The 27,888-nt window shown below is 43.9% G+C and overlaps 1 protein-coding gene across 1 annotated transcript; it reads left to right on the top strand.

Annotated features, from left to right (window-relative positions):
- Window positions 1–258: 258 nt before the first annotated feature.
- LOC137335940 (deleted in malignant brain tumors 1 protein-like) lies at window positions 259–25,672 on the top strand (the record flags this gene model as incomplete). The annotated part of the gene is made up of 12 exons (XM_068001451.1): window positions 259–445; window positions 2,716–3,030; window positions 15,607–15,921; window positions 16,673–16,987; window positions 17,076–17,153; window positions 17,248–17,556; window positions 18,476–18,604; window positions 18,863–18,952; window positions 19,590–19,679; window positions 21,071–21,160; window positions 21,961–22,086; window positions 23,893–25,672. Coding segments are annotated over 12 exons (2,046 nt in total), but the record flags the coding sequence as incomplete, so codon positions are not given.
- Window positions 25,673–27,888: the final 2,216 nt, after the last annotated feature.

Here is a 27,888-nt window from a genome sequence, read left to right as displayed (position 1 = left end):
TGGATAAAATACGGATCTGGGATAGTTGTGTATGAGGTTTACCTTATTGTCCCCTATTCTCGAGTTCGCCCCGTATTTATTCTGGGTATGATTTATAATTTATTTCGATCTGTATTTGTTTCCAAAACAGGGAACCATGGCCCACGATTGGTTGATGGGGAGAGCCGATGCTCCGGCAGGGTGGAAGTGCTACACGGAGACCAGTGGGGGACGGTGTGTGATATTTACTTTGGTTTAGAAGACGCCAGTGTGGTCTGTGAGCACCTTCAGTGCGGGGCAGTGATCGCAACCCTAGGAGGAGCTCACTTTGGGAAGGGAACCGGCCCAGTGTGGAAGGAGAACTACAAGTGCAGAGGGAACGAGTCCCGATTGTGGGATTGTCCGGTTTCATCCTGGGAGCAGTTCAACTGCTCACATGGAAATGACGCCAGTGTCATCTGCTCGGGTGAGTTCTCACAGTCTATTGAACTGAAATACACCAACTGTTCTACCCTCGAGTAGAGTCTCACATCAGTGAATCTATTTCCACCTTTCACTGATCCACCAGTTTTACTGATGACGATCTCATATTTTCATTCAGCAATGACGGCTGGTCAGTAGATTGGTTCATTACTAAACTACATCAGACTAAAGGGTTTCACTCCAGCACGTTTCATTAATAAATGGCTCGACCTACTGTTTAATCTATCCGTGTGAATCCATTACGGATGGCACCAAATTGAGGGGGGGGGGGTGGACAGCTAATACTGAGGAAGAATACAACAAAATTGCAGAATGTTTAAATGTCCATTTAATTTCAATATAGACAAGTGTGAGGTGGTGCATGGTGGTAGGTGGAATAAGCAGGCCACGTAAAGCTGGGAAAAATAGCGGTCGAAATGGCGCAGAGGTACAAAGGGATCTGTGGGTACAGATTCACAAATCATTAAAAGTAGCAAAGCAGGTCAACAAAACCATAAAAAGTGCAAACAAAGAGCTGGATTTCATTTCTAGTGGAATAGAATTCAAAATCAGAGAAGTTTTGTGAAACTTAAATGTGACCTTGATTCGAACACACTTGTAGTCCTGAAAGGGTACAACTATCAGGAAAGACTGAACAGGCTGGGGCTCTTTACCCTGGAAAAGACTGAGAGGTGACCTGATAGAGGTCTTCAAAATTATGAAGCGGTTCGATAGGGCAGAGGTGGAGAAGTTGTTTCCATTAGTCGGGGAATATAAAACTAGGGGCCATCAATATAAGATAGTCACTAATAAATCCAATATGGAATTCGGGAGAACTTTGTTAACCAGAGAGTGGATAGAATGTGGAATTCGCTACCACAAGGAATGGTTGAGGCAAAAAGCACAGATGCATTCAAGTACACGAGGGAGAAAGGAATAGAAGGATATATTCATAGGGTGACGTGAAGTAAGGAGAGGGGGTTGGGGGGCTCGTGTGGAACAAAAACATCGGCATAGATCCGGTGGGCCGAATGGCCTGTTTCTGCGCCGTCAAATTTTTAAAAATTCTATACAACATCTCACGTTGCTGTAGCACAGAAATCCTGTGGTCGTAATTAAACCGTTACAAATGTTACCGGCTTAAATGTATCAGTCAACATAAAATTAATCGCAAAGATGAGATGTGCTTTTTCCTGGAAACCTTCGGCGTTAATTCGGCAGCAGATAAATGTTTTTCCAGATGAGTTTACATCTGGTTTGCACGTTTCTGCATGTGTTAAATAGAGAACAATGTAATGTTGAGTGAATGGATCCTCTCGTCCTCTCCTTGGTTCACGATCACTCTTCTAGTGTCATGAGCTTTATCTTTATCACAGCCCGTCATTTCCGATAATTGACTTGAATACGTTGCTAAAATCAATAATTAGTTGGCTGGTTCCTATTGTTTGAACAGATTTATGTCCCGCGATGCGAGAGTAAAATTGTTTTTCAGCTTTGTCGAAATGACCGTTGAAATTGTAAAATTGTGGCTGGGAGGAACTTGTGAAACTGACCCGGTTGAAATTCGTGCCTTTCGGGTCAGTGGGGATCTCGGTCAGAAATACACCAGTAACCAAGTGACGGATTTACACGGTGCACCTGTTGTGCTCCAAATCAAACAGGGCCATGAATTTTACAGAGTAGTGATCCAGGCAGTGCTGAAACTAACAATCGCCCGTTTACTTGTGTCTGGATTGTGTGTCTACTTCCTGTAAAAAAGTATCGTTATCTTCAAATATAGGTCCCAGTGATCACCCGCCACTCTCCACATATGGTGAGGGCCTGATTGTGGCAGCTCTGCACCATGACACCGTGATCCACTTTACAAAGAGCCTTTATACTGGCCTCAATGTCAAAGGATCAAATCCTGTCACTAACTCAGGATCCGCTCCCTATGGGAAAGGGAACCTGAGAGGCAGTTAATAGCTGTTATGACCATGTGAGCACTGCCTGAACCCGGCCTCCATTTAATGGATGAGGCAAAGTGCGAGTGGCCAGGAGTCATTTTCTGACCGAGCTCCTGCCATCGATCGCAGCACTTCAACCACCGCCGGCCTGGGCCGGTCGCCCTCTGATTTATCTCCCAATCTCCGGAGCAGCGGCTGGTTTCGGCTCGGTATTTCTCCAGAATCTCTTCACCCGAGATCAGGAGACGGCAGAAAGGATGTGCGCGCAACCCGCCTGTCTAACTGGGAGTTTCAGGTTATCCGCTGTTATTAATTTATTCTTCTTCAGATGAAGGTTGGCCGCCGAGACTGACGAATGGAGGAAGCCGCTGTGACGGGCGAGTGGCGATTTACTACAACCGCAGCTGGGGGCGAGTGCGGGATAATCTCTGGGATTTAAATGATGCCAACGTGGTCTGCAGACAGCTGGGCTGCGGCTATGCGATATCCGCTTATAACTCTTCAAAGTACGGAGAGGGTGAAGGGCCCGTGTGGGTGAATGATGTCCAGTGTAAGGGAAACGAGTCGCAGCTCCGGGACTGCAGCTCATTCACATTGAATCAGAGTCTGACTGACAGCGAGGATGTCGGCGTGCTCTGTTCAGGTGAGTGAATGGTGACATTTGAGGAGACATAAACCACCTTTATTAGTGATCTGAGAAATAGAGAATGTAGATCCAGTGTTCATTCGTTTCGATGCAAATTGGTTATTTAGCACAGAATGTGAGCCGACATGGGAGAAAATTCACAAACATTGCGCAAGAATAGGAGAGATTTTCCCGCTAAATGTGGAGCAGACTCTCGACTGCAGCAGGCATCACCAAGGGCGTTGTACCACTTGTTTGGCAAAATGTTTGAGCGTTTTAAGGATAATGAGAACGGTTGGGGTTATGGAAATAATGCACAAAGAAAACACTTGGCTTGAGATGTATTATCCGGTGCAAGGAAATCACCCCTGGCGTTGATCTCGGTTCGTGGGTGGAACAGTTTTTTCTTCAGCTGCCTTCTCACTGACAGTCTGAACGAGGTTAAAGCGCCACCCCGCGGCCAAACAAGGATCACCAGCTTTCCAGACACATTGCTTGTGAGGTAACAGCGCCATCCATTGGATGAAATAACAGAAGCAGATGGGGTCTTTCGAGAACCACCCATTATTTTCAATGGACTGGTATCTCAGTGGTAATCAGGTAAATAAATATCAAAAGCGAACATTTCGACATATGTATTCTGTATTTGTGCTTGGATTGTTTTTGTAGATTTCTCGAACATGAGAGACGAGACAGGAGAAGAGAGGAGAATGTAGATTGAGTAGAACTTCACTTCTCTGGGAGTTTGGTGCTAGAGTGAGTTCAGTCAAACTGCAGGCACATGTTTTAATTTAGTCACTCAGACACGGCAGGGAGGTAGTGCAGAGAGTTCGGGTGAGTTTTATGGAGTGAGCTTTGTCGGTGGTCGTGTATTACTATGATGGGAGGAGGAAATTACAAAGGGACATCGGCAGAATGAAGGATTGGGCAAAACTATGGAAGATGGCGTTTAATGAAGGGGAGTGTGAGACCATCCGCTTTGAATCTCAAAGGGCAAATTTTAACATTGTCTCAATGGGAAGAGACCAAAAACTGTGGAGAAGCAAAGAGGTTTAGGTTTCCAGGCACACAAATCACTAAAAGCTAGTGCATAGGTACAAGTGGTAGTCAAAAGGCTAATCGGATGTTGACCTTTATCTCAAGGAGGATGAAATACATAGGGGAGGAAGTGATGGTTCAATTGCATAGAGCATTGTTTAGACCCCATCTGGAGCAATGTGTTCAGATTTTAGCATCACAGTTCAGGAAGGATACATTAGCCTTCAGATTTGTGCAGGGCAAATGTTTAAATTATGAGGAGAGATTGCATATACTATGTTTGTATTCTTTTCAGCATAGATAATTGAGGGTGATTGTAAACGAAAATAAGGAAACCGCGGACATGTTAAATAATTATTTTGCATCAGTATTTACAGCAGAGGAAGAGGATAGCATGCCAGACACCCCAAGGAAACTAATTTTGAATCAGGGCCGGGCGTCACCATAATTAATGTCAGCAAATTAACAGTAATGAAGAAAATAATGGCACTGAAGAGTGACAAATCTCCAGGCCAGATGGTTTCCATCCCAGGATTTTGAAGGAAGTAGGTGAGAACATTGCAGAAGCCCGAACTACAATCTTCCAAAGTTCTGTCAATTTAAGAACCGTTCCTTTACATTGGAAAATTGCACATATCACTCCGCTCTTTCAGAAAAGTGAGAGAAGGAAACCAGGGAATTATCGACCAGTTAGCCTAACATCTGTTGTCGGGAAATTACTAGAATATAAAACTAAGGATAGAGTGACTGAACTCCTTGAAAACTTTCAGTTGATCAGAGAGAAACATCATGGATTTGTAAAGGGTTGGTCATGCCTGATAAAACTGATTGAATTTTTTGAAGAGGTGACTAAAGCAGTAGACAGGGGAATGTCTATTGATGTCTATATGGACTTCAAGAAGGCATTCGGTAAAATCCCTCATAAAAGACTGTTAGCCATAGTTGAAACTCATGGAATTGAGGGCAAATTATTGGCCTGGTTAGGAATTTGACTGAGCGGCAGAAGACAGAGAGTAGGGATAATGGACACGTACTCAAATTGGCAAGATGTGACTAGTGGTGTCCCAAAGGGATCTGTGTTGGGGCCTCAACTATTCACTGTATTTATTAATGACTTAGATGACGGGATGGAGAGTCACAGGTCCAAGTTTGCCGATGACACGAAGATAGGCAGCATTGTAAGCAGTGTAGATGGAAGCTTAAAATTACAGAGAGATATTAATAGGTTAAGTGGATGGGCAAAACTATGGCAAATTGATTACAATGTAGACAACTGTGAGGTCATCCGCATTGGACCTAAAAAAAGATAGATCAGAGTACTTTCTAAATGGTGAGAAGCTCGAAATAGTGGAGGTCCAAAGAGACTTTAGGGGTTCATGTACATAGATCATTAAAATATCATGGATAGGTACAGAAAATAATCAAAAAGGGTAATGGAATGCTGGACTTATATAAGTAGAGGACTAGGATACAAGAGGGTAGAAGTTATGCTACAGCGATAGAAATCCCTAATTAGACCACACCTGGAGTATTGTGATCAGTTCAGGGCACCGCACCTTAGGTAGGATATATTGGTCTTGGAGAGAGTGCAGTGTAGATTTACTGGAATGATACCTGGACCCCAAACGAGGGCTAAATTACGAGGAGAGGTTACACAAACTAGAGTTGTATTCCCTGGAATTTTGAAAAATGAGGCATGATTTGATCAAAGTTTTCAAAATATTAAGGTGAACTGATAGGGTGGATTGAGAGAAACTATTTCTGGTGGTTGGGGAGTCCAGGACTCGGGGACATAGCCTAACAATTAGAGCCAGGACTTTCAGGAGTAAAGTTAGGAAACACTTCTATACGCAAAGGGTGGTAGAAGTTTGGAACTCTCTTCTGCAAACGGCAGTTAATGTGTGCTCAATTGTTAATTTTAAATCTGATATTGATAGATTTTTGTTAACCAAAGGTATTAAGGGGTATGGGGCTAAGGCGGGTCTCTGGAGTTTGGTCACAGATCTGCCAGGATCTTACTGAATGGTGGAACAGGCTCGAGGGGATAAATGGTCTATTTATGTTCCGATGATCGAGGCATTTAAAATGATAAAGGATTCCAAGAGTAGATAATGATACTATTTCCTCTGTTGGGGAATCCAGAACGAGTGGGCATAATCTTAAAATTAGAGCTAGGCCGTTTAGGAGAGAAATGAGGAAATCTATTTTCACCCAGAGGATAAGACAAACCTGGAAGTCTGTTCCCGCAGACGGCTGTGGATTCTGGGTCACTTGACACATTCAAGACTGAGATAGATAGACTTTTGTTGGGTAAGTGGATCAAGTGATATGGCCCAAAGCCGGTATATTGGGTTAAGATACAATACAGCCATGATCCAATTGAATGCCAGAACAGGTTCCAGTGGGGGTTGGTGGTGATTGTCCTCCTCATCTTCCTCTATTCCTCCCCTTCTCTCCAGCACCACTTGCACTAAGTGACGAATATCTGGAGCAGGGGCGCCTACTGCTGGAGCAGAACCTGGTCACGTCCCACAGTATCAGAGGCTGAGTGCATTCGGGATGCGGTTGATGGGTGATTCCACAATCTGACAATTACAGCCAGGATGTATAGAAACATACAGCACAGAAGGAGGCCATTCTTCCCAACTTGCCTGTGGCAGCTCATTGGAAGAGCTATCCAATGAGTACCACTATCCGGTTACTTCCCCATAGCCCTGCACTGTTATCCTTTTCAAGTATTTATCTATTCCCTTATGAAAGTTACTATTGAATCTGCTGTCACCACACTTTCAGGCAGTGAATTCAGGATCATAGCAATTCGCTGCGTAAAAAAACCTCCTCATCTCCTCTGGTTCTTTTGCCAATTATCTTCAAAATGAATCCTATGGTTTGCCGACCTTCCTGCCAGTGGAAACAGTTTCTCGTTATTTACTCTATGAAAATACATCATAATTTTGAACACCTCAGTTAAATCTCCCTCTTAACCTTCTCTGGTCTGGACTGGGAATTCCAGATGTTGAACAGGGACAGTGCAGCTGCAAGTTGTGGTTTTGAGAAGTCCCAGAGAGAGTTTAAACAGTTAGACAATAGTCTGAGATTGTAATATTTGAACTACTTTGTGCCATACGCTGGCCAAGTAAGGCCGAGGATGTCTGGACAGTTTAGCGGGTGGTTTAGCTGCTGGGCGAGGGTCTTCACATTCTTGGGCCATTGGAAGTAACTCTGGAACAAGCAAAAGAGGTACTGAAGATACAGTCTGTATCTGAACCAAATGGCCTAATGCCCTTGCGGATAGGTTAACAGGACCATTTGGAGAAGCTAAACTAATATTTCCAGGGTCGGCGGAACGTGTCGGCTTTGGACTAGAGGTAAAACATGATTAGTAACACAGTTGGCACAGAATAAGACTTGGCTGCAATAAACAATAAGAAATATCACTGGAGGAGGAAGGGAAAGCAAGAGGTTTCCAGGAAGTGAGGGATGCACGAAATGTATTAAAGTGGACAAGAGTTTGCCGGATTTAGGAGAGAGCTGCACAGAGTAGGACAGGAGCGCCCAGAGGTGTGGCAGAGGGAGGCGGAGGGACAGGAGGCCGGAATCAGAGGGACAAGGAGTACAGGGGATGGGGGGCTGGGAGAAGGTGAGAGGTGGGGTGTGGGGACATCATGGGGGAAGGGGATTGTAAACTGACAGTGTGGGAGGGGTGGTGGGGAAGGTTGAGAGATGGAGTGGGTTGACAGTTTGGGGAGAAGGGACTGGAAACTCTCGGTGTGTGGGGTGATGTGGGGCTGGAGATGGTTGTGAGATGGGGTGGGGCTGAAGCCATGGGGGGCGGGGAATTAAAGTGACACTTACGGGAGAAAGTTAAATTAGAAAATTAGAAATGGGAATCAGATGACTTTCTCAAATAATCGGGTCGGGATAGCTGATTATTTATGTGCATACATAAGGCATTGGAAAGATTTTTGAAGAATTAAAAAAGTTATGAATTACAGCTGGACATGACCGAATCGCTATAACAAAGAGATGCCTTATTTTTGGCAAGTTGGGGACCTTTATATTCCTGGAAACCATAGTTACAATGTGGTGAGGAGTTGAACTCCCCATTGCAATTTTTTCCCTATATCTCATTAACATTTATCCCCTTGGGCCCTTTCTCAGTCATTCTATCTCTGAACCATTTGTGCATGACTTTGTCACCTCATGAATTGGCCACCTTACTGCCCTCCCATACTCCACCCTCCAGAAACTCGACATTGTCCAAATCTCGGCTGCACATTCTCTGTCCCAAAACAATTCCTCACCGTTCATCATCCCTGTCCCACAACATTTCCTCACCGCACATCATCCCTGTCCCACAACAATTCCTCACTCCCCAGCATCCCTGTCCCACAACAATTCCTCGCCACCCATTATCCCTGTCCCCGCTGATAGTCTTCTACAGGCATGTAAACAGTAATCGGGTAGTCAGAGGAGGGGTCAGGCCGATTAGGGACCATAAAGGATATCTACTCATGGAGGCAGAGGGGACGGCCGAGGTACAAAATGAGTACTTTGCATCTGTGTTTATCATTAAAGAAGATGCTGCCAGAGTCTCAGTGATGGAAGATATAGTTGAGATACTGGATGGGCTAAAAATGATAAAGAAGAGCTACTAGAAAGGCTAGCTGTACTTAAAGTAGGTAAGTCACTTGGACTGGATGGGCTGCATCCTAGGTTGCAGAGAGAAGTAAGGGTGGAAATTGAGGAGATACTGGCCGTAATCTTTCAAATATCCATCGATAAGGGGATGGTGCCAGAAGACTGGAGAATTGCCAATGTTGCACCCTTGTTCAAAAAAGGGTGTAAGGATAAACCCAGCATCTAAAGGAATGTCAGTTTAACCTCAGTGGTGGGGAAACTTTTAGAAACTATAATCCGGGACAAAATTAACAGTCACTTGGACGAGCGTGGATTGATTAAGGAAAGGCAGCACGGATTTGTTAAAGGCAAATCGTGTTTAACTAACTTGATTGAGTTTTTGGTGAGGTAACAGAGGGTAGATGAGGGCAATGCAGTTTATGTGTCGTATATATGGACTTTAAAAATGCGTTTGATAAAGTGCCGCATGGTAGGCTTATCATCAAGATTGCAGCCCATGGAATAAAGGCGGCAGTCGCAATATGGATACAGAATTGGCTAAGTGACAGGAAACAGAGTAGTGATTAACGGTTGTTTTTCGGACTGGAGGGAGGTGTACAGTGGTGTTCCCTCGGAGTCGGTGCTGGGATAAAACTTGAAAGGGTAGTAAACAGTGAGGAGGATAGTGATACATTTCAAGAGGATATAGACAGGCTGGTGGCATGGGCAGACACGTGGCAGATCAAATTTAACGCAGAAAAATGTGGAATGATACATTTTGGTGGGAAGAACGAGGAGAGGCAATATAAACTGGAGGGCACTACACTAAAAGGGGTACAGGAACAGAGAGATCTGGGGGTATATGTGCAAAAATCGTTAAAAGTGGCACGGCAGGTTGAGAAAGCGGTTAAAAAAGCATACGGGATCTTGGGCTTTATAAATAGAGGCATAGAGTACAAAAGTATGAAAGTCATGATGAACCTTTCTAAAACACTGATTCGGCCACAACTGGAGTATTGTGTCCAGTTCTGGGCACCGCACTGTAGGAAAGATTTGAAGGCCTTAGAGAATGATTCCAGGGATGAGGGACTTTAGTTACATGGATAGACTGGAGAAGCTGGGGTTGTTCTCCTTGGAATCGAGATGGTTGCGACGAGATTTGATAGCGGTATTCAAAATCATGAAGGGTCTAGACAGAGTAGATAGAGAGAAACTGTTCCCATTGAAGGTAGGGTCAAGGACCAGAGGGCATAGATTTAAGGTGGTTGGCAAAAGAACCGAAGGTGACATGAGGATAAACTTTTTTACACAGCGAGTGGTTCGGACCTGGAATGCACTGCCCGAGGTGGTGGGTGGAGGCAGATTCAATCATGGCCTTCAAAATGGAACTGGAAGGCAAACATTTGCAGAGCTAAGGGGATAGTGGAGGGGAGTGGAACTCGCTGGATTGCTGTTGCATAGAGTCGGGTGGACTCGATGGGTCGAATGGCCCCCTTTGAGCTATAACTTTTTAATGATTCTATACACAATTCCTCACCACTAATTATCCGTGTCCCCGCTTATATACAATTCCTCACCACCCATTATCACTGTCCCCGCTTATATACAATTCCTCACCACCCATTATCCCTGTCCCCAATGATATACAATTCCTCACCACCCATTATCCCTGTCCCCAATGATATACAATTCCTCACCACCCATTATCCCTGTCCCCGCTGATATACAATTCCTCACCACCCATTATCCCTGTCCCCGCTTATATACAATTCCTCACCACCCATTATCCGTGTCCCTGCTTATATACAATTCCTCACCACCCATTATCACTATCCCCGCTTATATACAATTCCTCACCACCCATTATCCCTGTCCCCGTTTATATACAATTCCTCACCACCCATTATCCCTGTCCCTGCTTATATACAATTCCTCACCACCCATTATCCCTGTCCCCGCTTATATACAATTCCTCACCACCCATTATCCATGTCCCCGCTTATATACAATTCCTCACCACCCATTATCCGTGTCCCCGCTTATATACAATTCCTCACCACCCATTATCACTGTCCCCGCTTATATACAATTCCTCACCACCCATTATCACTGTCCCCGCTTATATACAATTCCTCACCACCCATTATCCCTGTCCCCGCTTTCCAATTCCTCACCACCCATTATCCCTGTCCCCGCTTATATACAATTCCTCACCACCCATTATCCCTGTCCCCGCTTATATACAATTCCTCACCACCCATTATCCCTGTCCCCGCTTATATACAATTCCTCACCACCCATTATCACTGTCCCCGCTTATATACAATTCCTCACCACCCATTATCCGTGTCCCCGCTTATATACAATTCCTTACCACCCATTATCACTGTCCCCGCATATATACAATTCCTCACCACCCATTATCACTGTCCCCGCTTATATACAATTCCTCACCACCCATTATCACTGTCCCCGCTTATATACAATTCCTCACCACCCATTATCTCTGTCCCCGCTGATATACAATTCCTTACCACCCATTATCACTGTCCCCGCTGATATACAATTCCTCTCCACCCATTATCCCTGCCTCCGCTGATATACAATTCCTCACCACCAATTAGCCCTGTCCACGCTGAGCTACTCATCCTCACGGCACATTATCCAAGTCCACACTGATGAAAAATAGGTCCCCACCACACATAACCCAGTCCACACTGATCTAAAACAGATCCCCACAACGCATAATCCCAGTCAACACTGATCGACAACAAATGCTCCCACACATAATCCCAGTCCACACTGATCTACAACAGATCCCCACAACGCATAATCCCAGTCCACACTGCTCTACAACAGATCCCCCCACACATAATCCCAGTCCACATTGATCTACAACAGATCCCCCCACACATAATCCCAGTCCACATTGATCTACAACAGATCCCCCCACACATAATCCCAGTCCACACTGCTCAACAACGTATCCCCCCACACATAATCCCAGTCCACACTGATCTACAACAGATCCTCCCACACATAATCCCAGTCCACACTGATCTACAACAGATCCTCCCACACATAATCCCAGTCCACACTGATCTACAACAGATCCTCCCACACATAATCCCAGTGCACACTGATCTACAACAGATCCTCCCACACATAATCCCAGTCCACACTGATCTACAACAGATCCTCCCACACATAATCCCAGTCCACACTGATCTACAACAGATCCTCCCACACATAATCCCAGTGCACACTGATCTACAACAGATCCTCCCGCACATAATCCCAGTCCACACTGATCTACAACAGATCCTCCCACATATAATCCCAGCCCATGCTATTCTATAACAAGTCCTCATTGCCCATCATCACTTTCCACACTGACCTATAAGGCATCAGACTTATATTCCTGCAGCCGCCTCTAAATGCTGACGTCTTCATCCCACCCTATAGCTGCAACTCTATCCAATCCTACATCCCCAAGCCCTGTGCCCTATGAGACCGAGATCCTCTGTGTTGAAACCATCTTTGCCCCACTGTTAGCAAAACATTCTGCTGACTCGCTACTCTCTGGTATCTCCTGCTACTCTCCTATGTCTCTCCGCTTCTCTCTCATTTTAAAAACCTTCTCAAAACCCATGAGATTGACCCAGATCTTCGTCACACCTCGTCTTTTGGAGAAAAATTTGTTTGCAGTGTAGCTGGGTTTTCAAAAAGGCCTTCAATTGGCAAATTGACATCTCACTGAAGGCTGGTTGTAAATGATCTATCGTATCATTAAGTATTCTTAATGAATACTTTCCGTCTGTCTTCATAACAGAGGTTGTAGTTAAGGAGTAAGAGTGTGAAATACTGGATGCAACAAACATAGTTGGAGAGGAAGTATTAAGGGGCTTAGCATCTTTGAAAGTAGATAAATTGCCAGTTCCAGATGAAATGTATCAGATTCTGTTAAGAGAAGCAAGGGAGGAAATAGCAGAGGCTCTGACCATCATTTTCCAATCCCCTTCCTGGCTACAGGCGTGGTGCCGGAGGATTTAAGGACTGCTAATGTTGTACCGTTGGTTAAAAAGAGAGAAAAGGATAGACCTAGTGATTACAGGCTAGTCAGTCTAATCTCAGCGGTAAGCAAATTATTGGCATAAATTCTGAGGGACAGTATAAACCATCATTTAGAAAGGCACGGGTTAATCAAGGACAGTCAGCATGGATTTGTTAAGGGAAGGTGGTGTCTGACGAAATTGGTTCATTTTTTTGGGAAGGTCGATGAGGGTCATGCATTTGCTGTCGTCTGCATGGATTTTAGCACGGCTTTTGACAAGGTCCCACATAGCAGACTGGTCAGAAATGTAAAAGCCCATGAGATCCGAGGAAAAGTGTCAAATTGGATCCAGAATTGGCTCAGTGGCAGGAAGCAAAGGGTAATGGCTGACGGACATTTTTCTGAATTGAAGGCTGTTTCCAGTGGGGTTCCGCAGGGCTCAGTACCAAGTCCCTTGCATTTTGTGGTATATATTAATGATTTATACTTAAATGTAGAGGGCATGATTAAGAAGTTTGCAGATGATACAAAAATTAGCATGTGGTTGATATTGAGGACAGCTGTCGACCGCAGGAAGATATCAATGGACTGGTCAGGTGGGCAAAAAGTGGCAAATGGAATTCAATCCGGAGAAGTGAGAGTTAATGCATTTGGGGAGGTCAAACAAGGCAAGGGAAAACACAATAAATGGAAGGATACTGAGAGGTGTAGAGGAAAAAAAGGGACCTTGGAATGCATGTCCACAGATCGCTGAAGGTAGCAGGACAGGTAGGCAAGGTGGTTAAAAATGCATACGGGATACTTTCCGTTATTGGCCGAGGTATACAATATAAGAACAGGGAGGTTATGCTCGGACTGTATAAAACATTAGTTAGGCCACAGCTTGAGTATTGCGTACAGTTCTAGTAACCACATTATAGCAAATATGTCATTGCACTTGAGAGGGTACAGAGGATATTTACGAGGATGTTGCCAGGACTGGAGAATTTCAGCTATGAGGAAAGATTGGATAGGCTGGGGCTGTTTCCTTTGGAACAGAGAAAGCTGAGGGGTGCTTCAATTGAGGTGTATAAATTTATGAGTCGTCGAGATAGAGTGGATAGGAAACACCGATTTCACTTAGCAGAGAGGTCAGTAACCAGGGGGCATAGATTTACAGTAATTGGTAGAGGGATTAGAGAGGAGCTGAGGAAAGATTTTTTCACCGAGGGTGGTGGGGGACTCGAAGTCACTGCCTGAAAAGGTGCTAGAGGCAGAAACCCTCATCATACTTAAAAGGCACTTTGATATCTACTTGAAGTGCTGTATCCTACAAGGCTACGGACCAAGTGTTGGAAATTGGGATTGGGCTGGGTAGTTCTATTTCGACCGGCACCGACACGATGGGCCAAATGGCATTCTTGTGCGCCGTAAATTTTCAGTGTTTCGATATATGATATAAATGGAGATGAAGCAGCATTGGTAGAAAGGTGGTTTTCGGACAAGAAGCTAAGTGTTGGAGTGCGTGGGCGTTGCTTGGATTGGAGAAGGTTTGGAAGTCCTACACCCCGGGTTCATTAATGCTCCACTTTTATTCCTGATATATAGATGATTTGGATTGGAGAAGGTTTGGAAGTCCTACACCCCGGGTTCATTAATGCTCCACTTTTATTCCTGATATATAGATGATTTGGATTGGAGAAGGTTTGGAAGTCCTACACCCCGGGTTCATTAATGCTCCACTTTTATCCCCGATAGATAGATGATTTGGATTGGAGAAGGTTTGGAAGTCCGACACCCCGGGTTCATTAATGCCCCACTTTTATTTCTGATAAATGGATGATTTGGACTTGGAAAAAGGGAACACAATACTGAGATTGGCTGACAATAAAACAGTAAGGGATCTGGTCGACAGTGAGAACAGTAAAATGTTTCAGGCGGACACAAACACGTTTGCAGAATGGTCAAATATGTGGCAGATTTAATTCAGTATGAATTTGGGGAATGCATTTGGGAGGAGAACCATGAATAGAAGCATACGTTCAATGCATTGATGTTGGCTGAACCGATACTTAGAACTTCACACAGAAAAGAGTGTATTTTGTGCTTCTATTAATCCGTGCTCATGGACGGACACTGATATTTTGGCCGTGCCCAAGTTCCTGGCGTGATTAAGGTTGCTCCATAATGCTTTGGTACTGTGTGTGCAGTTAAATAAAGAACAAATGGCCAATGGTATTGTGGATTTAACAAATAAAGACACAGACACAGGCATAGACATAAATCTGTGATGGGTTCCGCTTGGGTGATGACGGAAAGAGTATTTCCTCTCTCTGCAGAGTTAGTGGTGGTCCTCAAATCAAGATTGTCCCTTAAGTCTGAGACTCGAAGTTAGGAGAAATGTATTTCTGCAGGAAACTGTTAAAGGACACACTGCTTTGCCACAGGCATTAGTTGATGCACAGACTATTGCATTTTAACGGAGAATGTGAGTCATCATTTGAATCAGATCAACATTCAGTGCTTTGGGAGAGAGAAAGAAAGTGGGATCAGTTGTTGACTTATCTGGCTAGTAGCTGACAAATGGGCTTTCTGTGTGCTGTAAGTGCCTATGGAAGGAACTAGAACAAATCGCAAACCTTTTTTTACCTCGGAAATGTAGTGAGGAGAGTTGCTGACACTGCGGATTGTCTGTGGTTAGTGTACGGAACGGAAGGAGAGGCCAGTTGGTAATTTCTAATGCCGTTCATTTGTACTGTGGTCCTGCAGGAGTCAGCTGATACTGGAGAAGAGACAGGGGGATTGGTGGAATAAAAGGGAAGGCAACTTGTAGAAATGTTGCAAGGACTAATCAAGCTCTTTCAATCCATTACATCTAATATAACCTACTTGATTTGCAACAGAACATAAACAGATAAGACTGGTGGATGGCGGAAGTCCTTGTGCTGGGAGAGTGGAAATTTACTACAATGGTGCCTGGGGGTCAGTATGTGATGATTCCTGGGATCCATTGGACACCGATGTTGTTTGCAAGCAACTGGGGTGTGGATATTCACTCACGGCGACAGCTCCGGTTTCCTGTGGCCAGGCCTCGGGGCCAATTTGGTTGGATGAACTGAGATGCACGGGTAACGAGTCGCTACTTTGGGAGTGCGATTCATCACCTTGGGGAGAGCATGACTGTATTCATAAAGAAGATGTCAGGATCGTATGTTCAGGTAAGTGAGTCGACACAGCAAGAGGGTATTCATGTTAAAGGAGAAAGGATTGTATATTCAGATAAGAAACTAAAGACAACAGGAGTGTGTTCATATAAAACGGGTAAAGGATGTACATATATGGAAGGGACGAAACACTTGATCATCTTCCCGAGCCAGTGATGAATGAATTGATCGAGACGGTAAAAGGCCGGGAGTCATTAGAGATTAGGAGGCGGTATTGTTCACTGAAACTCTCCCCCTGTAGTCCAGGACTGAATTTATAAACATTAACAGTGAAGCGAATTCCATCAGATGTCGGTGACAGATTCCAGTATCAATATTCCTTCCTCACTCCATCAGATGTCGGAGACAGATTCCAGTCTCAATATCCCTTCCTCACTCCATCAGATGTCGGTGACAGATTCCAGTATCAATATCCCTTCCTCACTCCATCAGATGTCGGTGACAGATTCCAGTATCAATATCCCTTCCTCACTCCATCAGATGTCGGTGACATATTCCAGTAACAATATCCCTTCCTCACTCCATCAGATGTCGGTGACAGATTCCAGTATCAATGTCCCTTCCTCACTCCATCAGATGTTGGTGACACATTCCAGTATCAATATCCCTTCCTCACCCCATCAGATGTCAGTGACAGAGGGCTGTATCAATATCCCTTCCTCACCCCATCAGATGTCGATGACAGAGGGCTGTATCAACATTCCTTCATCATTGTCGAGTTACTGACACTCACTTCTATTCACAGAGCATAAGGAGATCAGATTAGTGAAAGGACGTCATCCTTGTGAGGGCCGAGTGGAGGTGTTCTATCGAGGATCCTGGGGAACAGTTTGTTACGATGACTGGGATAAGAAAGACGGTGAGGTGGTCTGTAAACAGCTGGATTGTGGATCAGTTATCAAGATTCCATTCGAAGCCCATTTTGGAGAAGGGACTGGGCCCATTTGGCTGGATAACGTTGAATGCCGGTCACACGAGTCCTTCTTGTGGCAATGTCTCTCCGCACCATGGGCTCAGCATGACTGTAAGCACAGAGAGGATGCCGGTGTGGTTTGCTCAGGTAACAGCCTGTGTTTACTCAGTGCAAGTACCATTCATGGATATCTTTACTACAGTGCATCATTTGGCGCATGTGTCTTGTACTGCAGGAAATCAATCGTTAACGAAGAGCGACAGTTTCCATTCTTGTACTGGGACACCTGACCACACAAGTGAACATTTACCAGGTAGTTTCCTTTTAAATAATATGGTCTTTACGTGGGATTCCGCTAATGAGTCATAAAATAACTGAACTTCATGTTGATTTGTTGCTATATTCAGGTCAACAATTACGGTTAGTTGGAGGAAAGACTAACTGTTCGGGAAGAGTTGAGATCATGTTCAATAACACATGGGGGACGGTGTGTGACGATTCCTGGGATAGGCGAGAGGCCCGTGTGGTGTGCCGGCAGCTCGATTGCGGCTCCGCCCTTGCGGATTCCGGGGAGCCCGTGTTTGGGAAAGGCGAGGGCCCTGTATGGCTGAACAGAGTCCAGTGCAAGGGAAGCGAACTCTTCCTGTGGGACTGTCGGTCATCAACATGGGCTGAGCGGGTCTGTGCTCACAAAGTCGCCAGTGTGATGTGTTCTGGTAGGAGCAGGAACATGTTTATTCAATCAATGGACGCCTTCATGTATTCATTTCCGTGCTTCATAGGAAATCTCTTGTTATCTATTTTAAAAGCGAGAGTGTAAAATGCTGATTTCCTTTCAACTGATATTGAATATTCGGCTTTGTCATCTCCCCATAAAACTGCAAAAAAACTACATGTACTTTTCAGTAGAAATTATTTTGTTATTTAATTTGAGAATATTGATTGATCCGGATCAGTAGTCACTCTGTTTACTGATAAGATGAGACTGTTTGTTGTTTCAAACATTCTAAGATTGAACCATATCCCCTTCCCCCTGTTTCCTGTAACAAACCAGTTCTCCAGTTTGTTCTCTTCCTACAAACAGCCTCAATTAAAGTGGAGGAATGTTCCCCCTTTCTGAAAGTGTTGTTTCATTGAAGCAGACTTATCGCTGTTCCCACAATAATTCGCTCTGTTTGTCTTAATCAAACTCCTCATTGCCCCTCCTCTGTCACTCCGCCTATCGTTTGTCTCTCTGCCGACAGTTACGGCAGTTCAAGTGGAGATTCATTGTGCCAAGTATTTTCAAACGTTTCGAATTGATAGGGCAAACAATAAATACAAATATATATTATTGTCTTTCATTCATGCTTTATCCCAATTTAAATTCATTAAGTTTTGACCATAGTTACTGCCCCTTCAATTGTGACATGCAACAAATCAACTGACCCACAGCCAGTTTGTCTCCTCTTCAATCCTTGTCCTTGTTATAAGAACTTCCTGCTGTGACCCTATCTCAAAGTTCCTATTTACTGCGATAGTTTTCTGCTCCTTGACTAAAAATCCAGCATTAACTCTCGACCTTAGTTAGATTTGAGTCTTGTCAATGGAGAAATCGCTGCTTTGGTCGGATCATTGTCCTCGTGTCTGTTTTAGTTACAGATGTGCTGATCCCGGGGGGAATAATATCCACGCCGGTTGCCGTTTCCATCATCCTGGGAACCCTGTTGGTTTTTGTGCTGATTGCACTAACTGTACAACAACAGAGACAGTCATCAAGAAGAGGTACCTTTAATCTTAGAGCCTCGGTGATCAGCAGTTTTCTGTGTGTGTTAAGGGGCTGTAAATTGCTCGCTGTAATGCTCGATCCCAGTTGTGAATCAGTCACCTTCTCACACTTGAAAGTACATTCTATTTTGTGGTTTTGAATGGAACAAGACAGGGGTCATTTATTCGGTGGATTTTGTTCTGTTCCTTGGAGATAGCTGTCGGGAGGAGTCCGGAATACAATGAATGAAATATATCTGTTTTACTCCTAAACAGTGAAAAATCGTAGCTTCAGTTATACGATTTCCAGACCGGGTGAACCAATTTATCAAGAAATCGATGACATTACAGCTGGAAGAGGATCGCGTGAGTCCCACCCCATGACATGTTCTGTCTGTCCAGGTGTCGCTTCCCCCCAATAAAACTCCGCTGCATTGAATGTATTTGGGACCAGTCCCGTGATATTCGGCCCTGTTCACAGGACACCTCCTTTCACGGTGAACATGGTGCTGTCTGATTGTTCAGATTATTAACTGTTGTCAGCTTCATGTTTGATGGGATTTCTATATTTCTCCCTTTCCTGTCTTTTCACAGTCCTCCTAGTTTCTAATTCTGAAGCTTTTTTTTGAGTGTTTTTCCCTACTCTCATTCAGAAGGTTGTGTCGATGTACTCTGAGCAGTCACTGTGCAGTTTATCACACTCTCCTTGCCGCAGAGGGCAATGATGCTCCGTGTTGCTCCCACAGGTGGGATCACTGAGAGCACTGCGGTTAAAGAGTCCATACAATGAATATGATCACACTTATTACAAAGGCTCTGAGGTGTGAAGACTGTAAATGTATTTTTGTCTTTGTATTCTGGTATCATACTAACTAATGATGGTATTTGCTGGCGATCTGAACAGTTGACAAGATTTCTGTATGACAGCGTTTGTGTATTTGAAAGAATTTAACAGCCTTAATTTACATTAAATGTTCTTCACCGTTCTCATTTGTTTTGACAGTTTATCGATCTAATAGCGGAGAGATTGATCTGGAATATTATACCAGTTCAAGTTTACATCAAACCGACCAGAACTCGCAGAATCCTGAAGGTATGTACTACCCAGAACTGTGTAATAGTTTGTGACTGTTACATTCCGCATCTAATTACTCAGATCTGTGTAATATTTTGTAAATGTCCTTTCGTTGTGTAATTACTCAGATCATAGAATTTTACAACACAGAAGGAGACCATCCGGCCCGTCGTGCCTGTACCGGCTCTTTGAAAGAGCTGTCAAATTTAGTCCCACACCCCAGCTTTTTCCCATAACGCTGTGAATTAGTCCCCTTCACGTACATACCGAATTGCCTTTAAAAGTTCCTATGGAATCTGATTCCACCGCCCTTTCAGGTAGTGCGTTCCAGATCTGAGAGAAACAATTTCTCCTCATTTCCTCTCTAGTTCTTTTGCCAATTATTTTAAATCTGTGACCTCTGTTTACCGACCCACTTGCCAAAAGAAACAGTTTCTCCGGACTGGCTCGATCAAACCCCCTCATAATTTTGAATATCTTTATTAGTTCTCCCCTTAACCTTCTCTGCTCCAAGGAAAACAATCCCAGCTTCTCCAATCTCTTCACAAATCTGAAGTCCCTCATCCCTGATATCATCCTGATAAACCTGCTCTGTATCCTCACCATCCTTCCTAAACTGTGGTGCCCAGATTTGTACACAATACCCCAGCTGAGGCCTAACCAGTGATTTGTAAAGGTTCAACATGACTTCCTTATTTTTTATACGATACCTCTATTTACAAAGCCAAGTATCCCATATGCTTTCTTCACCACATTATCAACTTGCTCATTATATACTAAGATCTGAGTAATATTTTGTTCGTGACATTTGGTTTGTAAATACTTAGATCTGTGTATTATCTTATAAATATGACATTCGGTGTGTAATTACTCATATCTGTGTAATATTTTGTGAATGAAATTCGATACCTTATTAATCAGATTTTGTGTAATATTTTGTAAATATTATGATCGGTGTGTAATTACTCAGATTCTGTGTAATATTTTGTAAATATTATGTTCGGTGTTTAATTACTCAGATTCTGTGTAATATTTTGTAAATATTATGTTCGGTGTGTAATTTCTCAGCTTCTGTGTAATATTTTGTGAATTTGATAATTAAGCACCAGCCACTGCTTGAAACATCGACAAAATGATACACACAGGGTGACAAAGAGCCAGGAATAACTAAAATAGTTTCTCACGCACCCAGATCCCTAAACCGGTGATGGTGATTGTTTTGCCATCAGATTGTAATAATGGCCGTGATGTCAATCAGGAATCCAGGAGCTCCACCCGATGGGTTCCCTTGAATACTTGTCAGGACGTGTGCGTCATTACTTTAGGAAAACTCTGTTTAAATGGTCTGGAAAAGACCGCCTTGCGGCTCCACCGCTGTTCTCCGCTAAAATGAACATTTCCTTTTATAGATTGGACCAGAGAGCGCCTCAGTAAACAGGATTACGATGACACTGATTCTGGCCCATTGAATGATCAGACCCCCAGCGCAGAGGGTCCTGGTAAGTTCACCCCTGGGCTCGGAGGCTGCCGACTCATTCCTTTATTTGTAAACACATTTCTGTACAATTGCACCAGCCCAATGCCAATCATTAATCGCCATTCGTACAATTGTTTTACAATTTGTGTTGAAAGTTCCCATTGGATGACTCATGCCTGTTGCCCTAAAAAGCCCGAAAATTGCTGTTGGTGATTAAGCCGACGAACACTTAACCCTGTCATACCACACTCAATTACCGGCTATCATGACAACGAAATAAGTCCAGTTTAAAGAAATAAATCAAACTCAATGTTAAAATAGCGGAGAAAGCAATTTCAATTTTTTTCGCCAATACCTGCGGCAATAATTAACGCCTACGGTTACATGTTGGTGAAAAGGTTTCTCCTGAATTCCTTATTGGATTTACTAGCCACTATTTTATATTTATGATCTCCAGTTTTTGTCTCTCCCACAAGTGGAAATCTTTTCTCTACTTCTCCCCTGTCAAAGCCTTTTATAATCTTAAATACCTCGATCAGTGGGGATATAGCATTGCATGTGTGAGGTCCCGCGTTCAATTCCCAGCATCCCCAAAGGCTTTAACTTGCACGGGCTCGATGGGCCGAATGGCCTCCTGTTTTGTAACCATTCGATATATCACCCCTTTGCTTTCTCTTTTCTAGGACTGAGGATTATTCCATATTGTCGATGGTCCCAAACTGCTTCCTGTAGTTTGATGATTGTGTAAAAAGGGGTTTGTGTTTTTCTCTGAAGTACGTTTTAAAACTCCTTCTCTGATTCCCAACAATCGTTTCCTTCCAGCACCAGTTCGGGGGAGTTGTGCCGATGTTGAGGGCGCGACCCCGAGCAGCACGCATTGTGACTCCTTGCTGGACAGAAGCTTCCGTCTCACACTCAGAAGGACCGCGGACCACCCCGCCACAGACTGTGAGTTCAATTCAGTAGAACGGCCCAGATAGTTAGTTCTCAGTAATCGACCGAGAGTCCATTAGTCTGTTTATTGACAGATCCCTGACCAGAAATATTCTATTATTAAAAAAGTTGGGGAGGAAAGTGCAAATTATCTTTCTGGCTTTCCACATGCAGCAATCTCAGTCTCTGTATCCCCTCCCTCTTTCTCTCCCTCTCTCTGTCTCTTGCTCTGTATCTCTGTCTGACTCTGTCTGTCTATTTATCCAGTTATATATATGTCGCTCTCTATCATCATTTCTATCTCTCTATCATCGTCTCTCTCAATCTCACTCTTCATCTCTCTCCCTCCATATTTCTCTCTTTCCATCTTTCTACATCTATTTCTCTATCTCTCTACTTCTCCAGTTTGACAGAAGGATTTTCCAAACAAATCAAAAGAATAATATAGACTCAATTCTTACACTGAGACAATGGAGCAAAAGGCACTGACCCGAGGGGTCAGAAGACAAAATTCGGTCAGAGGGACTTCAACAGCTGCATATTGTTGCCAAGAAGATTGGCTGAGGCCAGGTCACCGGACTCGCTCAACAAACAGCGCAATGTTCAGAAGGTTCTTCATTTGGAAACAAAAGGGTGGTCGGTGGTCGTGAGGGATTGACAGTAACATTTCACGTCCGGGTTAAAGTTCAGCCCTGAATAGTGTAATGGAAGCGTCCCCTCGTGCGAGCTGTGAGTGAGTTCAGACAATATCAGTCCCAGTTCCAGATACAACCCAGTGAGCACTGGTCCACAGCAAAATTCAGCTTCAATTTGCACGAAACTGACAACTTTACTGAAGGATGAGTGTGGGAATAAGAAAACATCAGACTCGGGCAATGGCAGGGTTCTGTTGAGGTTGCAGTTATGTAAGGTTTTTGAGGCCGAATAAAGGCTCTGACTGTCAACCGTATTACATGTGATGAGTGAGCAGCTGATACCATCACTGATGCACACAATGGTGTCCATGTCCTGCCAACAGAAGCGTTCTCAGGTGCTTTCAAAGGGTGGGGTTTGGAAATGTTGCATGGAATCTGGGAAACACTTGGGGTCCAGACCGAGGACGTGCTCCAACATGGAGCTTGATGCCTAGGAGTGAGGAGAGTGAGATCTGTGCATTCAGGTGGAGAAATACAAAGGCCCACCGCCATCTTCTCAGGACAACTAGGGATGGGCAATAAACGCCGGCCTTGCCAGCGTCATCCCACATCCCGAGAATTAATTAAATACTGAATGCAAATGGGTGATTTGCGAAAGGTCAACATTGATAGTGGGGGGAGTGGAGTGGGGTGATTCACAACAGACCATCGTCAGAGACGTGGAGGGCGTGTGTTGGTGTCTGTGGTAGAGCAAGTTGCAGAGGTGGATGGTCCGGACATTGGAGGGATTCATAAACAAGCAGGAGAATTTCCTTTCAAAAGAAATGCGGGAAAGAAACCCGGGCACGGTCGGCCCCGGCCATAACCCAGATTGATTTGACTTTATTAGTGGACAGTTTTTAACAGTGAGGTGAGAGCTCCTGACCGGCCATCCACAATTGGAAAGATTTCCTCAGTCTTCTGTCCCATTGCCTCTTTATGCGGACAATTTGAGTTTCAATTTCATAAAAGTTATCAACTGTCTAAAATTGTCTTAAATTCATAAATTGCAAATGTCCCAGAGAATGTGAGACACATCAGTTTAAAATAAAGACTGATCGTCACTGTCTGTATTTAGTCAATTTACAGAGTGGGAATGAGTTAATTAACTTCATTTACCAACATGTTTTCTTTTGTTTCGTGGCAGAATTTTGGTTGAAATATTCCAACCGGATGTGAATTCATCACCGGAAGTCCTAAAGTATTCGGCTCGATCATGGACGAATCTCGACTGACTGTCTCCACAGCCGTGGGTATTTTACATATTATCTCATGTTCGTTGCTAAGACAGCTTTATTTTCTGCTAAAATCCCTCCATGAAATTTGCCTTCTCAATCTATAGAATCTGATAGCGCAGAAGGAGGCCATTCGGCCCATCGTGCCTGTGCCGACTCTTTGAAAGAGCTGTCCAATTAGTCCCAATCCCCCGCTCTTTCCCCATTGCCCTGCAATTGTTTCCTTTTCAAATATACAAAAAGAAAAAAAGACTTGCATTTATATAGCGCCTTACTCAACCTCCGGACGCCCCAAAGCACTTTACAACCAATGAAATACTTCTGAATTGGAGTCAATGTTGTAATATAGGAAGTGCGGCAGCCAATATGTGCACAGCAAGATCCCACAAACAGTAATGTGATAATATCAGATGATCTGTTTTCGTGATGTGGATTGAGGGATAAATATTGGCCAGGACACCAGGGATAACTCCCCTGCTCTTCTTCGAAAAAGTGCGATGAGATCTTTCACGTCCACCCGAGAGGGCAGATGGGGCATCGGTTCAACATCTCATTAAAAAGGACCGCACCTCTGGCAGTGCAGCATTCCCTCCGGACTGATCTGGGAGTGTCAGCCTAGATATTGTGCTCAATTCTCTGGAGTGGGAATGAACCCACAATCTTCTAACTCAGAGGCGAGAATGCAGCCAACCGAATCACTCCAATACATGCAATTCCCTTTTAAAAGCTACGATTGAATCTGCTTCCACCACCCTTTCAGGCAGAGCGGTCCAGGCCAGTAACAACTCCCTGTGCAAATAAAACATGTCTCCTCATCTCCTCTCTGGTTCTGTTGATAATTATCTTAAGTGTGTGCCCTTTGGTTACCGACTCTCCTGCCAGTGGAAACGGTTTATCCGGATTTACTCCCTATCAAACCCCTAACTATTCTGAGGACCTCTATCAAATCTCCCCTTAACTTTATTTGTTCCAAGGAGAACAATCCCAGCTTCCCCAGTCTCTCCACATAACTGAATTCCCTCATCCCCTGTACCATTCCAGTAAATCTCCTCTGCACCCTCTCCAAGGCCTCCACATCCTTCCTAAAATGTGGTGCCCAGAATGAGACACAATACTCCAGCTGGGGCCTCACCTGTGATTTATAAAAGTTTACCATAACTTCTTTGCTTTTTACTTTATATCTCTGTTCAATAAGGGAAGGGTCCCTTTTATTTTTAACAGGTTTATCACCTTCTTCTCTGTTACCTCCTCCAGCCTGACAACCCCAGACACCCAATTTTCCCCGCCCTCTGACTCGGATCTCTTCTAACTCTCCCTCCGTCCAATCTGCCATCAGCGCCTCAGCCTTCAGCCGGCGAGCTCCCATATTCTAGAATCACCCCGCTCCACTCCCCCGAGGATCAATTTCCCTCGCCCCGAGTTGCACCCGGCTCTTTGATCAAGCTGCGTCTCATGCCTCCTCTTCCCTCTCCTTCACTCTGTGTTGCCTTTATTTCACATTCTCTTTGAAGCGCCTTGGGATTTTTTTCTACCTTAAAGGTGCCATTTAAAAAGCAAGTTATTGTTGTAAAATAAATAGATATAATGTCTTTCTTCTATAAATAAACATGGGGAATTTTTTTAACTGATGTAATTCTGCGGAAAATGTATTTTGAATTGAATTGTTTTATCAGCTGATGAACTTTGTATCGTTTTATGTCGCTGTTTTTACTCAAATGTTGTTAATGAAGAATATTAAAAATATCTGATGTAACAGACTGAGAACTGCGGTGCTTTGCTATTATTAAGTAAAATTGCTGTCCTCACCATTGCTTTCGGATCGGGATCATCCGTTTTAGTTACATTTTTAATCAGACTATTGCGGTTCCAACAGAATCACCAACACACAAATATTCCAGTTTCTCTGAAAGCCTCATGGAACCAACGAGGGACATCGGTTTCAAAATGACATATAACTCAATTTGGATTCTGCTTTTTGGAAAAAGTCCATCAGGACGTCACAGAAAAAATCAGCCTGTTTGTGTCAGTCGAATCCCCATCTCACACAAGTTATTCCTGCGGCCGAGTGTGGGGTTTAAGGAAAACAGTTACCGATAATTCAAAGATTAAATGCTGTTCAGCAAAATCCAGTGTTCATTAAACATCTGCTCCTGCCCTTGATTTCTGTTAAATTTCTAACTGGCATAAAGTCAATGGACAGACATAATGTAAGAGTTCGGGTGGGAGATGAGGATCATGTGAAAGGTACGAGTGGGATGTCGAGGCTGATCCGAGCTCTGGGTGAGGATGTAGATCTGGGACCGGGATGGGGACTGCATCATACAGCAGGGATATTGAGAGAATAATGTCACCTCCTGCTGGTGTGTACTCCATCATACAGCAGGGATATTGAGAGAACAATGTCACCTTCTGCTAGTGTGTAATCCATCATACAGCAATGATATTGATAGAATGATGTCACCTCCTGCTGGTGTGTACTCCATCATACAGCAGGGATATTGAGAGAACAATGTCACCTTCTGCTAGTGTGTAATCCATCATACAGCAATGATATTTATAGAATGATGTCACCTCCTGCTGGTGTGTACTCCATCATACAGCAGTGATATTTGTAGAATGATGTCACCTCCTGCTGGTGTGTACTCCATCATACAGCAGTGATATTTATAATATAATATCAGCCCCTGCTGGTGTGTACTCCATCATACAGCAGAGATATTTATAATATAATGTCACCTCCTGCTGGTGTGTAGTCCATCATACAGAGTGATATTTATAGAATAATGTCACCTCCTGCTGGAGTGTACTCCATCATACAGCAGTGATATTTATAGAATATTGTCACCTCCTGCTGGAGTGTACTCCATCATACAGCAGTGATATTTATAGAATATTGTCACCTCCTGCTGGTGTGTACTCCATCATACAGCAGTGATATTTATAGAATATTGTCACCTCCTGCTGGTGTGTGCTCCATCGTACAGCAGTGATATTTATAGAATAATGTCACCTCCTGCAGGTATGTACTCCATCACACAGCAGAGATATTTCTAGTATAATGTCACCTCCTGCTGGTGTGTACTCCATCATACAGCAATGATATTTATAGAATAATGTAACCTCCTGCTGTTGTGTACTCCAAAATACAGTAATGATATTTATAGAATAATGTCACCTCCTGCTGTTGTGTACTCCAAAATACAGCAGTGATATTTACAGAATAATGTCACCTCCTGCAGTTGTGTATTGCTTCATACAGCAGTGATATTTTTTAATAATGTCACCTCCTGCTGGTGTGTTCCCCATTATACAGCACTGTTATTAGTTTCATAGAATCATAGAAAGGTCACATCACGGAAGGAGGTCATTTGGCCCATCGAGTCCGCGCCAGCGCTATGGATGAGCAATCAAGCTCGTCCGACTCCCTGCCCTATCCTCGCAGCCATGCAACATTTTTCCTTGCAAGTACTTATCCAGTTCCATTTTGAAGGCCATGATCGAATCTGCCTCCACCACCCCCTCGGGCAGTGCATTCCAGATCCTAATCACTCGCTGTGTTGAAAAGTTTGTCCTCATGTATCTTTTGCAAAACACCTTAAACCCATGTCCTCTGGTCCTTGACTCTTCCTCCAATGGAAACAGTTTCTCTCTATCTACTCTGTCTGGACCCTTCATGATTTTGAATGCCTCTATCAAATCTCTTCGCAACCGTCTCTGTTCCACGGAGAACAACCCCAGCTCCTCCAGGCTATCTACGTCATTTAAGTCCCTCGTCCCTTGAATCGTTCGAGTACATCTCTTCTACACCCCTCTGTAAGGCGTTTACATACTTCCTAAAGTGCGGTGACGTTATCCAATAAATATCACTGCTGCATGATGGTGTAAACGCCAGCAGGAGGTGACAATAT

This window comes from Heptranchias perlo, chromosome 20 (genome assembly GCF_035084215.1).
Source record: "Heptranchias perlo isolate sHepPer1 chromosome 20, sHepPer1.hap1, whole genome shotgun sequence".
Lineage (NCBI taxonomy): Eukaryota > Metazoa > Chordata > Chondrichthyes > Hexanchiformes > Hexanchidae > Heptranchias > Heptranchias perlo.
Note: the sequence above shows the minus strand (reverse complement) of the source record. Positions and strands in the feature narration are given on the sequence as shown.